At 38.2% G+C, this 13232-nt stretch overlaps 1 protein-coding gene across 3 annotated transcripts in view; it reads left to right on the top strand.

Moving 5' to 3' along the window:
• The window catches only part of LOC124722846 (PDZ domain-containing protein 8), a 233602-nt gene that overhangs the window by 156186 nt on the left and 64184 nt on the right, over positions 1-13232 (top strand). For all 3 annotated transcript variants that reach the window (XM_047247971.1, XM_047247972.1, XM_047247973.1), the window contains one exon: positions 8910-9115. In XM_047247971.1, coding sequence (XP_047103927.1) covers positions 8910-9115 — 206 coding nt within the window. The remainder of the gene's footprint in view (positions 1-8909; positions 9116-13232) is intronic.

Below are 13232 nucleotides of genomic sequence, written 5' to 3'. Positions count from 1 at the left end.
GATCTTTTTAAAAATATTAACAGTCCTAGTGCAACCTGCATCCTGAATCTGCTTACTGTATTCACCTCTTGGTCTCCCTCTATGATTTTTACCCCCAACACGTTCCTCTGATATTAAATTCATAATCTCTTGATGTCTCAGAATGTGTCCTATCAACCGATCCCGTCTTCTGGTCAGGTTTTGCCACAAATCTCTTTTCTTGGTGATTCTATTCAGTACCTCCGCATTAGTTACATGATCTACCTATCTAATCTTAAGCATTCTTCTGTAGCACCCCATTTCAAAAGCTTCTGTTTTCTTCTTGTCTAAACAGTTTATTGCCGACATTTCACTTTCATACATGGTTACACTCCATACAAATACCTTCAGAAAAGACTTCCTAACACTTAAATCTATATTTGATGTCAACAAATTTCTTTTTTTTAGAAAAATTCTTTGTGCCATTGCCGGTCTAAATTTTATAGCCTCTCTACTTGACCCATCATCAGTTATCTTGCTGCCCAAATAGCAAAACTCATCTACTACATTCGGAGTCTCATTTCCTAATCTAATTCCCTCATCAGTGCCTGATTTAATTAAAATACATTCCATCATCCTAGTCTTACTTTATTTTATGTTCATCTTATATTCTCCTTTCAAGACACCATCCATTCTGTTTTAATTGCTGTTCCAAGTCCTTTGCTGTCTCTGACAGAATTACAGTATCATCAGCAAATTTCACAGTTTTATTTCATCTCCCTGAATTTTAATCCCTACTCCAAATTTTTCTTTGGTTTCCTTTACTGCTTACTCAATGTACAGATTGAATAACCTCAGGGATAGGCCAGAATGCTGTGTCACTCCCTTCTCACCTCTCCTTGCCTTTCATTCCCCTTGACTCTTTATAACTACCATCTGGTTTCTGTACAAGTTGTAAATATCCTATCACTCCCCGTATTTTATATGGCAAATTTCATTTTATTAGTTTTAATTTTTATTGGCATAATTAGAGGAGACAAACATGTCATGTTAGGAAAAAAAAACAGTTTTATGGTGATGAATGTGTAGACAATTTTCTTGTAAATACAGACCTCTGCCCTTAACCAAGAAACTGACAACTGTAATAGTTCATAGATAAAAATGCATAACTTCTCCATAGTTTTCAAAAGAGAATTTTATTTGTGAATCCATAGCTAATACATTGTTTCTTCAATGTAGAAGTTCCACAGCTAAAATAAAAAATACATTCATAAAAAATTGAATTTGAGATAACTACTGTGTTGGAGAGTGAACACTCCTCATGAACCAGGAAACTGAATAGTTTATTGTGACATGAGACATTTATTGCACCAGACTCTGTATTGACTGTTGATGTGACAATTGAGCACAAAATCACCAAGATCTGGACTATCAGTGCATTTCATCATGGCCAGATTATAGGTGTCTGAAGCATGGGGCACTCCATCTCAGAATGCCACCTTGTAAGTTTGTACATACTATATCGTGCAGAACAACCACTTCACTATGATGTATGGAAGCCACTGCCCCACTTGTGTATCTGTGCTCACCACCCACCACAGGGCACAGAGGTTAACATCAGTGCAGGTACGCCACCACTGAATGGTCGATACCTGGATAAAGGATGTCTGGACTAATGGGCAACTGTACACATTGATCCAACCCAATGGAACAGTACAAGAACCTTGCTAACCACATGCGGTGATGCCGCCTTCGTTCCCAAAAGGGCCTGTCAGACAGGTGGTGGATGTGTCCTCATGTGGAAGATATTTGCATGAAATGTAATGAGGTTCCTGGTAAGTCTGTCACATTTGTGCCAGAATTTTTTGAGAAACACAATGTGGACATGTAGGTTGTTTAGCCCCTCAGGTTACCTGAACTCATTGTTATTGACTGTGTTTGGGAGGTTAGATGTGCATAATGTGGACATAGCTGTGACCAAACACTGTGATTTGTGGGGAGTAGTTAATGGTGATATGAAGGTGAATCAAATAAAAAATTGGATTTTTGTTCCTGAGCATCAACAGTTTATAGGACTGGACCCACACTTGTAGTATTGTTGAATGTGACTGTTAGGAGTGGAGAGCTGGGTATTACATATTCCCAACAGCTTCATACTCACAGTGTTGGGCAACAGGTGCACTCCTCTCTTGCACAGCACACAATTATAAAATTTCATGCTCACGAAGGAGTTCAAACAATTGAAATCTTCCAGAGATTGATTGCACAGCTCGGTGAGCAAACATTGTCAAGGATGTGTGTGTTTGCGTATAAAGAGTTAAAGAAAGGACAAGAACATGTGGACAATTAGCAACACAGTCGCTGTCCTCAGACCAGCATTAGAAACAAAAACATTCATGTGGTTTGAGATGTTCTTGAAGGTGATAGTTGGGGCAAGAGTATCAGAAATTACAGAACAAGTTATGGGAGGTGTCAAACAATCATCACAAATGACCTACAGTTCCATAAAGGGTGGTCTAGATGGGTCCCTCGCCTTTTGACCAAAAATCAGAAGTTCAGGCATTTGGAGGTCTATCAGAGGCTTACAGCAAGGTTTGCAAACGAAGGTGATGCATTTTTCAATTGGATTATCACCTGCAATGAAATGTGGGTCCACCACTCCAGTCCTGAATCCAAACAAGCCAGTAAGGAGTGATGGAGGAAAGGGGAGGGAGCCTCAGTGAAAGCCAAGACATGACTGTCACCTGGCAAGGCTCTTTCAACCATGTTTTTTGACCAGTGAAGCATTTTACTCATTGAGTTTTTACATGAGCAACACACAATGCTGCATACTACTGTGAGCTGTTGAAGAAGATGAGGGTTGCATGTTGCCACGAAAGACAAGAACAACCAATTCAATAAGTCATCCTCCTGTGTGACAATGCTAGGCCTCATACTGCTGCTCTAGTAGTCTCCAAACTACAGGAAATACACTGGACTCAATTTGATCACCCTTCTTACAGTCCAGACCTATTGCCCTGTGGTTCCCATTTGTTTTGATTCCTTAAAGAGATTCTAGGAGGACACCAATGTGAAGAAGATGGGGGCATGATGGAATTTGTGTGCAATTGGCTCCTGACGCATCAAGCTTCATTCTGTGATGCTGCGATAAAAAACCTTCCTTCTCACTGGGAAAAATGTATTTCTAAGTTGGGAAACTATGTGGAAGAATACATAGTAACTGCATTTTGTGTTTCAATAAATTAATTTAAAAAAATAAATTAATAAAATCTTATTTATATTTGATTCACCCTTGTAGATCAGGATGGCTCTCCAACACTTTCATTGTCTTTTGTAGTCCACACTGTGATATGAGTCTGCTGTCATCAGGGTGTTTTTCACAGATGAATTTATTTTCATGCTGTGACAAAGTTCATCAGATTTGATAAACTCAGTAGCAGTAAACTAGCAATTTGCTGCAGACATGTTCTTCCGCTACTAAACAGCCACATGGAAAATGACACACATGTATCTTTTGAGCAGTGAAAGGAATAAATGCAGATATATCTGGATTGAAATGTACTTCACTTAGTAGGGAATCACCGCCGGCCGCGGTGGTCTAGCGGTTCTAGGCGCTCAGTCCGGAACCGCGCGACTGCTACAGTCGCAGGTTCGAATCCTGCCTCGGGCATGGATGTGTGTGATGTCCTTAGGTTAGTTAGGTTTAAGTAGTTCTAAGTTCTAGGGGACTGATGACCACAGATGTTAAGTCCCATAGTGCTCAGAGCCATTTTTTTAGGGAATCACCTGTAATTTAAGATATGTGGCAAGCTAAACAAATTCATTCCATCAGTCTCATCCTTTATGTGTTGGTTGCTGTACATGATATTGTCTGGTGAAACCCAAGAACATATTTTTTATGAAACTGGCCACAGCTTGAGGACACATTTGTAGACCAAAATAATTGTGTACTAAGATGCCATGACTGTTGTTACTTATTGCCGGTAGATTTTCAAGTCACAGTAGTCACAGTAGTACTTTGTGCTTCAGACACAAATTTACCTCCCCAACACTATATGCAGACCAATAAAGTTAATCTAAGGTTACAAGTACAACACATATGTTGTTACTTCTTCAGACAGGTACTGTTTTATGGGATTATCATTAAAAAATAATAATCTATGATTATAATACATATGGTGTTACTTCTTTAGATACATACTATTTTACATGGTCATCATCCAAGCGCCGTGCAAAGTGGCCATGCAGTTTGAGGCACCATATCACGGATTGTGAGCCCCACCCGTCGGAGGTTCGAGTCCTCCCTCGGGCATGGATGTGTGTGTTGTTCTTAGCTGAAGTTAGTTTAAGTAGTGTGTAAGTCTAGGGACCAATGACCTCAGCAGAATTCACACACACACACACACACACACACACACACACACACACACACACACACAAATACATACATACATTCACACACACATTTTTGTCATCCAAGAAATCTTCTACACTATAGTAGCATTACTTTTCAGATATGTTTCCAGGTCTCCTTCAGTATTTTTTAGATTTGGGTCACACTCCACACACCCCAGATTTTATTCCTAAATTTCATGCCCATATAATATGGAGTTTTTTCACGTAATTTTAGTTTATGGCTAGATAACGTGTAACTTCTTGTATGCCTTATCTCATACCAATACAAGAAGCACTTGTCCTCAAATGCCCGCATATCGTGGTCGTGCGGTAGCGTTCTCGCTTCCCTCGCCCGGGTTCCCGGGTTCGATTCCGGGCGGGGTCAGGGGTTTTCTCTGCCTCGTGATGGCTGGGTGTTGTGTGATGTCCTTAGGTTAGTTAGGTTTAAGTAGTTCTAAGTTCTAGGGGACTGATGACCATAGTTGTTAAGTCCCATAGTGCTCAGAGCCATTTTGAACTTGCCCTCAAAAAGTTGTGGGTTTCTCTTTGTGAAAAATGAGACTTTCATACTTTTTCTTAAAGTTACATTAAGTAAGCTAATTTCCTCAGATCCCCAGAAAAATATACTGTACCGAATGACTGAAACAAAATATTTGTGATATACACTTTTTACAACTAAATTAGTGATATTTTATAATACATTCATGACATAAATGAGACTGTTCAGTCAATTCAGTATGCTGTCCACATGATTACTCCATGGCATATTCTTATTTACTAGTACACCAAGGAATTTGACACAGCATACTATGTCCTGTTTTTTATCCACATAGTGTATTTCACCTACACGTAGCACAGATTGTTTTGTGGTGAAATGAACAATTTTTGTTTTTGCAAAGTTTAATTTCAGATAATTATTTTGACCCATGTTTCTACTTCCCCCAAGTGTCTGCTCAATATGGCAGATTAACTAAGTATCAGTTTTATGGCACGCTATTACTATTGGGTTGTCTGCATAAAGGATGGTATCGAACTGAACATGGTATGGCATATCACTGATATAATACAAAAATAGTAGTGGCCCAAATATTGTGGAACACTTAATTGTGTGTGTTTCCAGCCAGAGGGGAATTTGTTGCTGCTGTTATGATGAAGTATTCTTTGTTTTCTGTTAGCTAAGTACAATGATATCCAAATAAGAGATCTTCATTGAAAACCATACCTCATTAATGTGCAGAGAAGCAGTACCAAAAGCTTTTGTGAGGTCACAAAAGGTGCCTGATATACAAATTCTATTATCGAGACATCTGCTAACTTCTGTGACCAATTCATTTATTGTGTGGTTTTGTTGCAGCCTTTCCTGAAACTACACTGATTGAATAAAATAATGCTGTGGGATAAATTATAATTTTCTATCTGATTATATTCTGCTCTATCACATATTTTTTAGAAAACTAACAGTGAGCTAGATCTATAGCTCTCCATTTTACCTTTTTTCTCTTTTTATGAACTGACTGAAGTTCAGCATATTTTAGTCGGTCTGGAGACTATTTTTATTATTCTGGTGGGAACTTCATCTGAACCCACTGAGTGGGCTCATATAACTAGTTTCTTATGCAGTTTTTTGCTTTTTAATTTATGTGTCAGTGTTTCAAATGAACCTAGGAATACATTATATGGTACACAGGGATGCGATATATATACTGATATTAACCTGTTATATGGTTTAAGTTTTATACAACAATAAGGGGCAATCAAAAAGTTTCTGTTTGGGAATGTTGCTGCAGCATATATGCAGTGTATTGCAACTCTAGTGTGGGTATATAAGCACCAACATATAGGCAAGGGATTAGTGTGGCATTTGTGTCTTTCCGATGTGCATTTGATAAATGCGAAAATGTGAACTATGGTAAGTGCCCAAACTGGACAGACATACTGTTGTTCGTTTTTTGGCTGCGAAAGGACAAATACGAGTAGACATCATTGTAGAATAAAGAATGTGTATGGGGCAGCAGTTAAGGTGAAATGTCAAGGAAAACTGCAACAAGGGGTGCTGGTACTTTATGATGTCACATGTCCCCATATCACAAATATCATAATACAGAAATTACACCAACTCAAGAGGGAGACACTTGAGCACCCACCCTATAATCCTGACCTTACCGTATGCAATTATCTTCAGTCACTTAAAAAGGGGGCTTGAAGGGTCAGTGATTCCTGTCCAATGAGGCTGTGCAGCAGGCATTTATGGACTTCTCCACATAGCAGGACACAGTGTTTCACCAAATAGATAACTTCAACATGATGCATCAGTTGGATGATTGCCTCAATACTCACAGTGGTTTTGCCTGATTGGTATACTAATTCTGGACTGTGTACCCTTTATATGGAAAATTTTTGATTGCCCCTTATACTTTCAAATGTAAGTTGTTTATTTAGATGGCTAAAATACTGTCTGACTTCATAGTTTACTGAGGAGTTAACTAAGATGCAAGAGCATCTATATCCGTTAGCTCCACAAAAATTGATAGCCAGTTTGTAGCCTCTAAGTTTATTGAGGGGAATAATAATTTCAATTTTAATCCAATGTTCATTTAGTCATATTACATTTACTGTCTGTTTCATACTTTCTAACAGAATTTGTATATCCTAAAGCTTGGTGATTGTTTCTTCAAAGAGACATCCAGTGTTCAAATGCATAATGAAATTGCTACTTCTCTGCATATTATCAGGTAAAGCATCATTAAAAGTAGTTTGACTACAAGAAAAAGGAACTTCCACCTGTGTGTGGAATATTTGTCCTGGACTGCAAATGTGGCACCAGGTCCTGTTGCCGGCCGGAGTGGCCGCGCGGTTCTGGCGCTGCAGTCTGGAACCGCGAGACCGCTACGGTCACAGGTTCGAATCCTGCCTCGGGCATGGATGTGTGTGATGTCCTTAGGTTAGTTAGGTGTAACTAGTTCTAAGTTCTAGGGGACTAATGACCTCAGCAGTTGAGTCCCATCTTGCTCAGAGCCATTTGAACCATTTTGAACCAGATCCTGTTGAAATTGGCTCCTTATTTCCCTGCATATGACCGTTAAGGGTGATGGCTTGTTTGCTGTTAGAGCTAATTTTGCACTTTTTTTTTGTCAACAGCTTTGTTATGACTGATGCAAGTCTCTTGTTACCAGATCAATTTAGGTGTAGTCCATGCTTTGTAAAACTAGCTTTTGCATATTTGTTGATATCAAGAATGTTTTCAAACTCTGAACAGAAGTGTTTTAATTTTTGATGCTTTTATCAAATTTTACTATTCACACAAGACCAGTCCACCAGACCAAATTTCACCAGTAGATTCTTCAGTATCATATTTGTAGTAGATAGCAACTGCAAGGTAATGATGACCAAAATTATTTTATAAATGCATTCCCTTAATTGTAGTAAACATGGCAGAACTGGCATGTTCTTTTCTGGTGTTCACATTTTCAAACTTCACTCCAGGCTTAACAACAGCTGACACACTCATGATCTCTTTAGCAGATTTTGATAGAAAGTTTGAAAGATTGCATAAATGACTGTCTCCAAATATTTTTAATTTTATTCCATCTGTCTCCCCCCCCCCTGCCCCCACCCCTCTCTCTCTCTCTCTCTCTCTCTCTCTCTCTCTCTCTCTCTCTCTCTCTCTCTCTACAGGAATTTGTGTTTAGATCTGACAGTGGTGCTAGATACCCAATGCAATGTAGGTTTATTAGTAGAAAATTTACTTTGGTTTTTGATGGAAGCTGTTCCTGTTGGTAGTGTCTACTAGAAGTGCAAAGGTATGGAATTTGTATATTGGACTTTGTGTTTGGATAAGTAACTATTGCTGATTGTGTGACTGCTTAAATTAATAAGAATTGGTGCTTTTATTTGGTTTTTAGATCAGTCATATATATCATATAATTCTAGTCACTTGTTGTCAGGATTTTTTGTGGTGTTATTATCATTGCCTTTCTTTTCTGATGCCACATTGTATTTTATGTGTAATAGCTTATCACAAATCAGTTGTGAGAATCTTAGGCTTTATATCTTAACATGTGATGTGTTCATATTGATTTTATTCCCAGGTGATGTACACATACAGCTGGTACTGTCAACATTTCCTGTGCTGTTCCTCAAAGTTTAATACTTGCAATATTGATTCACTTTTAGACATGTATCAGTAGTAGTCCATAATTAGAAGACATATACTTCAAAAACTTTTTGGTGTACTTTTTAGATATTTACTCTGTATATCAACTACAATTTTTGCAGTACTTAAAAAGAATTTTTTAACTTTCACATCAGTCATTCTGTATCTTCCCATACATTTTGCTTTCAAGGAGATTCATAGTGTGTGTGTGTGTGTGTGTGTGTGTGTGTGTGTGTGTGTGTGTGTGATTTATACAAATAATGACCATATTCTCAAAGTAATTATGAATAAAATTTATCTATCTTAGATTTTGTTCTCTGAAATAATCATATTATGAATATAAATAACCATCTTCCAAATAACTTATTTTTTCTGACTTGCAGATATTTTGTAAATATTTCAGGTCCTTGCATTTAGTGAAACAGTTGAATTCACTATCACTGAAAGGCATCAGTATCTGAACATTAGTGTTTGGGGAAAGGGAATCAGTCAGACAGCACTATTGGGCCATGTAAGTGTTCCACTTGAATCTGTGATTACAGCTTCAAAACAACGTCACCATTCTAGGATGTGTGCCTTGCTTCCACCTGATCCACATACTGCTATGAGGTATGTGTAAACTGCCTAATGTATGAATTCATGTTTGTGATTATGATTATTATTATTAGTATTATTACTGTTAGCAGTAGTAGTAGTAATAGTAGTAGTAAGAGGAGGAGGAGGAGGAATTTAGAGTTATGCTGGTGGCTGTTGCAGCAGTTGGGTGAAACTAGCCTTATTAACAATGAAAATATTTTTTATGTTGAGAGATCTTTTTATTGTGATAGGGTTGTAATTACTACAAAATTTATAATTACTGTAAAATATAAGCATGCATCTTTCTATTATGCTGCATGCTTGCAAAATATTGTCTGTTTGCTGTACTGCTGACAGTTTGCATGGAATTATCCCTTATACCACAGAAAACAGAAAAAAGGGCATATTCTCAGAATGCCATTATTGTGCGAGAAGATTGCTGATACTGTTCACTAGGTTAGTCCTTTAAATGGAATTAGTTTATTTCATTATTTTAGAGTTTAATATTTATTTTATGTAAGACCCAGGGTTCTCTTGTAACACAAATTGGTCTGATTAGTGGTTGATTTAAAATCATGGTTTAATGATCTTGATTTTGGTTTTAGATATATATCATACTTGTAATCACTGTAAGTGCTAGGATGATTCCTCTCATCAAAACTGTGGCAGATTCATTTACATTCTTACTAAAATCTGACCATTTGTTCAACACAAATGGATTTGCAGCCAGTTGAGTATTAAGGCCTGAGCCAAAAGGAAACAGCGCTTTCTTGATAAAATGTCATGAGATACTGCAATTATGCGATCTGTTTAATTTGCAGTTGTCCATCTGTTATACCGGCATCCACATGTACCCTGCTAAGAAGCCTCACAAAACATACAATTTCTGATTAGACTTTCTGTTATAAGTTTATCAATGTAGGATTCTGAGATGAAATAACATTTTTGGTGGTTTGGCCAATGTATTAGAGATCAAAAACACACGTGTCAATTTTTGTACTGATAAGCATATGTACTGAAATTCTGTATGCACCCTGCACTGAGTCTGTGTGAGTGTGTAAAATGAGTTTCAAATGGTTTATTCTCCCAGAAGTGTGCAGTTCTTATGAAATATTGTTTTCAAGTGAATGTCCCAGGGTTGAAGTAAGGATGGAGTTAATATCAAGAGTACATTCTGTCCCTAGAGTCTCATTTAAAAAGTGTTTCTTTTGGATAATCCTCTGTCTTAACTAAAATTTCCAAAAATTGAAGATTTCAGTGTAACTGAAACAACATAAGCTGACAAATACGGTTTTACTAATATAATGTTGCACTTATAGTTCTGTGTATCTGAAGCTTAAACAAAAAAAGAGCTGACATTTATATATAAAGCACAGTTTGTAAAGAGAAAAATGACCACCACTCTCTGAAAGGAGAATAACAGAGCATATTGTTTCTTTCATAGTTACAGAACCTGTACACAAGAGGTTGGGACGTTAGCTGCTAAATATTGTATTAAGCAGGAAAATACTAAGAGGTCACACAGAAAAATAATGCCTCAAAATTTTTTGAGTGAAAACTCTTAAATCTTTTAAAATAAAATAAACATTTGTCTGAAGCATTTGAATGTGCTGAGAAGATCAAGTGTTCTGGTATCAGTGATATTACTGGTAACTGGTTCTTATACTGTCTAACTAAAAGGATGCAGAGTGTACACAACAAGACAGTATCTTCAGAATGGGGGATAATTACTACACACATCAAAAAAAGTTTTGCATCACCTCGGTTCTGAGAGTTCTGGAATCTGTACAGATTGCTGTACACATTGGTACCTCTAATGCCCAATAGCACATCCTCTTGCATTGATGCATGCCTGTATTCATCGAGGCATACTATCCACAAGTTCATCAAGACACTGTTGGTCTAGATTGTCCCACTCCTCAATGGCAATTCAACGTAGATCCCTGAGAGTGGTCGATGGGTCACGTTGTCCATAAACAGCCCTTTTCAGTCTATCCCAGGCGTGTTCCATAGGGTTCATGTCTGGAGAACATGCTGGCCAATCTAGCCGAGTGATGTCATTATCCTGAAGGAAATCATTCACAAGATGTGCATGATGGGGGTGCGAATCGTCATTCATGAAGATGAATGCCTCGTCAATATGCTGCCGATGTGATTGCACTATCAGTTGGAGGATGGCATTCACGTATCGTACAGCCGTTACATTGCCTTCCATGACCACGAGTGGCGTACGTTGGCCCCACATAATGCCACCCCAAAACAGCAGGGAACCTCCACCTCACTGCCCTCGCTGGACTGTGTCTGAGGTGTTCAACCTGACTGGGTAGCCTCCAAATATGTCTCTGACAATTGTCTGGTTGAAGGCATATGCAACACTCATCGGTGAAGAGAACATGATGCCAATCCTGAGCAGTACATTCGACATGTTGGTGGGCCCCTCTGTACCGCGCTGCATGGTGTCATAGTTGCAAAGCTGGACCTTGACATGGACATCGGGAGTGAAGTTGTGCATCATGCAGCCTATTGCGCACAGTTTGAGTCATAACAAGATGACCTGTGGCTGCACAAAAAGCATTATTCAACATGGTGGCATTGCTGTCAGGGTTCCTCTGAGCCATAATTCGTAGGTATCGGTTATCCACTGAAGTAGTAGCCTATGGGCCGCCTGAGCAAGGCATGTCATTGACAGTTCCTGTCTCCCTGTATGTCCACCATGTCCGAACAACATCACTTCGTTCACTCCAAGACGCCTGGACACTTCTCTTGTTGAAAGCCCTTCCTGCCACAAAGTAGCAATGCAGTCGCGATCGAACCGCGGTATTGACCGTCTAGGCATGGTTGAACTACAGACAACATGAGCTGTGTACCTCCTTCCTGGTGTAATAACTGGAACTGATAGGCTGTCAGACCCCCTCCGCCTAATAGGCGCTGCTCATGCAAGGTTGTTTACACGTCTGGCAGGTTTAGTGACGTCTCTGAACAGTCAAAGGGACTGTGTCTGTGATACAGTATCCACAGTCAACATGTATCTTCAGAAGTTCTGGGAATTGGGGTGATGCAAAACTTTTTTTTGGTGTGTGTATTACCACAAGGATCAATACTTGACCCACTCTTGTCCTCTTAATGTGCAGGATTATCATGTTATATGATCTGATTTGTCACTGAATTTAATTTTAATATGATTTTTGATGCACTGAATTCACATCGCTTCTTTTTATCAAGATGCTTGAAAATGTCTTATGGCCGAATTTGTACACGAATTTGTAGATTAGTACAACAAATGAAGCAAAATTGACAGCTGCAAGTGGAATGCAGTGACTTAAACAATGCAGAGGGTAATTCAATAAATGAAATAGAATGTTCTGAATTATTGATAAGAACCTCAACTGGAAATCACATATCACAGATCTTTATAAATATCCAAGTTCTACAACTTTTTTGATAGGAAAATGTCAAAAAATTGACTTATTTTCCCTTTTTTCATTTACTGTTTGATTAAGACATCATATTTTGTGGTAATTCATCATTTTGTTGGACTGAAGTATGTAGTAAAGCTAAGATGTAACGTCCTCTGCAGAATTTCTGTAAGACATCTCTTTAAACAGTTGGGCATGTTGATAACAGCTTCACAATATATTTTTGCCAGTATGAAGTTTGTTGTCAACAGTTGATCACAGTTGGAAAACAGCATTATCATTCATAAATAAAATAATAGCAAGGAGAAATGTCTTGCACTATCTATCATCCAGCATTAGTGTGACACAGAAAGGAGTGAGGAACTCAGCTATAAAAATATTTGACCTCTCACCCAGATATGTAAAGGCTATAATTGATAATTAATTTAATTTAACTTCGTGTTACAGTACTTTTCCCTTAGAAGATGCCTTATAATTGCAAACATGCTCACTCCATCTCATAACAAGAGATAGCAATTATAATCTATGGAGCATATAATTAGCTAAAACATACACTTACGTGCACAGGTGCACAAAGCTCTCAACTCATGTTAGTAAGTTGCAGTATCTATGGAAGTTTCTGATATACAGATTGGTCTATCTGAAGTTTCAGATGAGATTATCTCGAAAACTGTACATCGAGTAAAAATATTGCGTAAGACAGCTTTGTAAGCCGAAAGGGGGACATCAAATGA

This window comes from Schistocerca piceifrons, chromosome X, assembly GCF_021461385.2.
Source record: "Schistocerca piceifrons isolate TAMUIC-IGC-003096 chromosome X, iqSchPice1.1, whole genome shotgun sequence".
Classification (NCBI taxonomy): domain Eukaryota; kingdom Metazoa; phylum Arthropoda; class Insecta; order Orthoptera; family Acrididae; genus Schistocerca; species Schistocerca piceifrons.
Note: the sequence above shows the minus strand (reverse complement) of the source record. Positions and strands in the feature narration are given on the sequence as shown.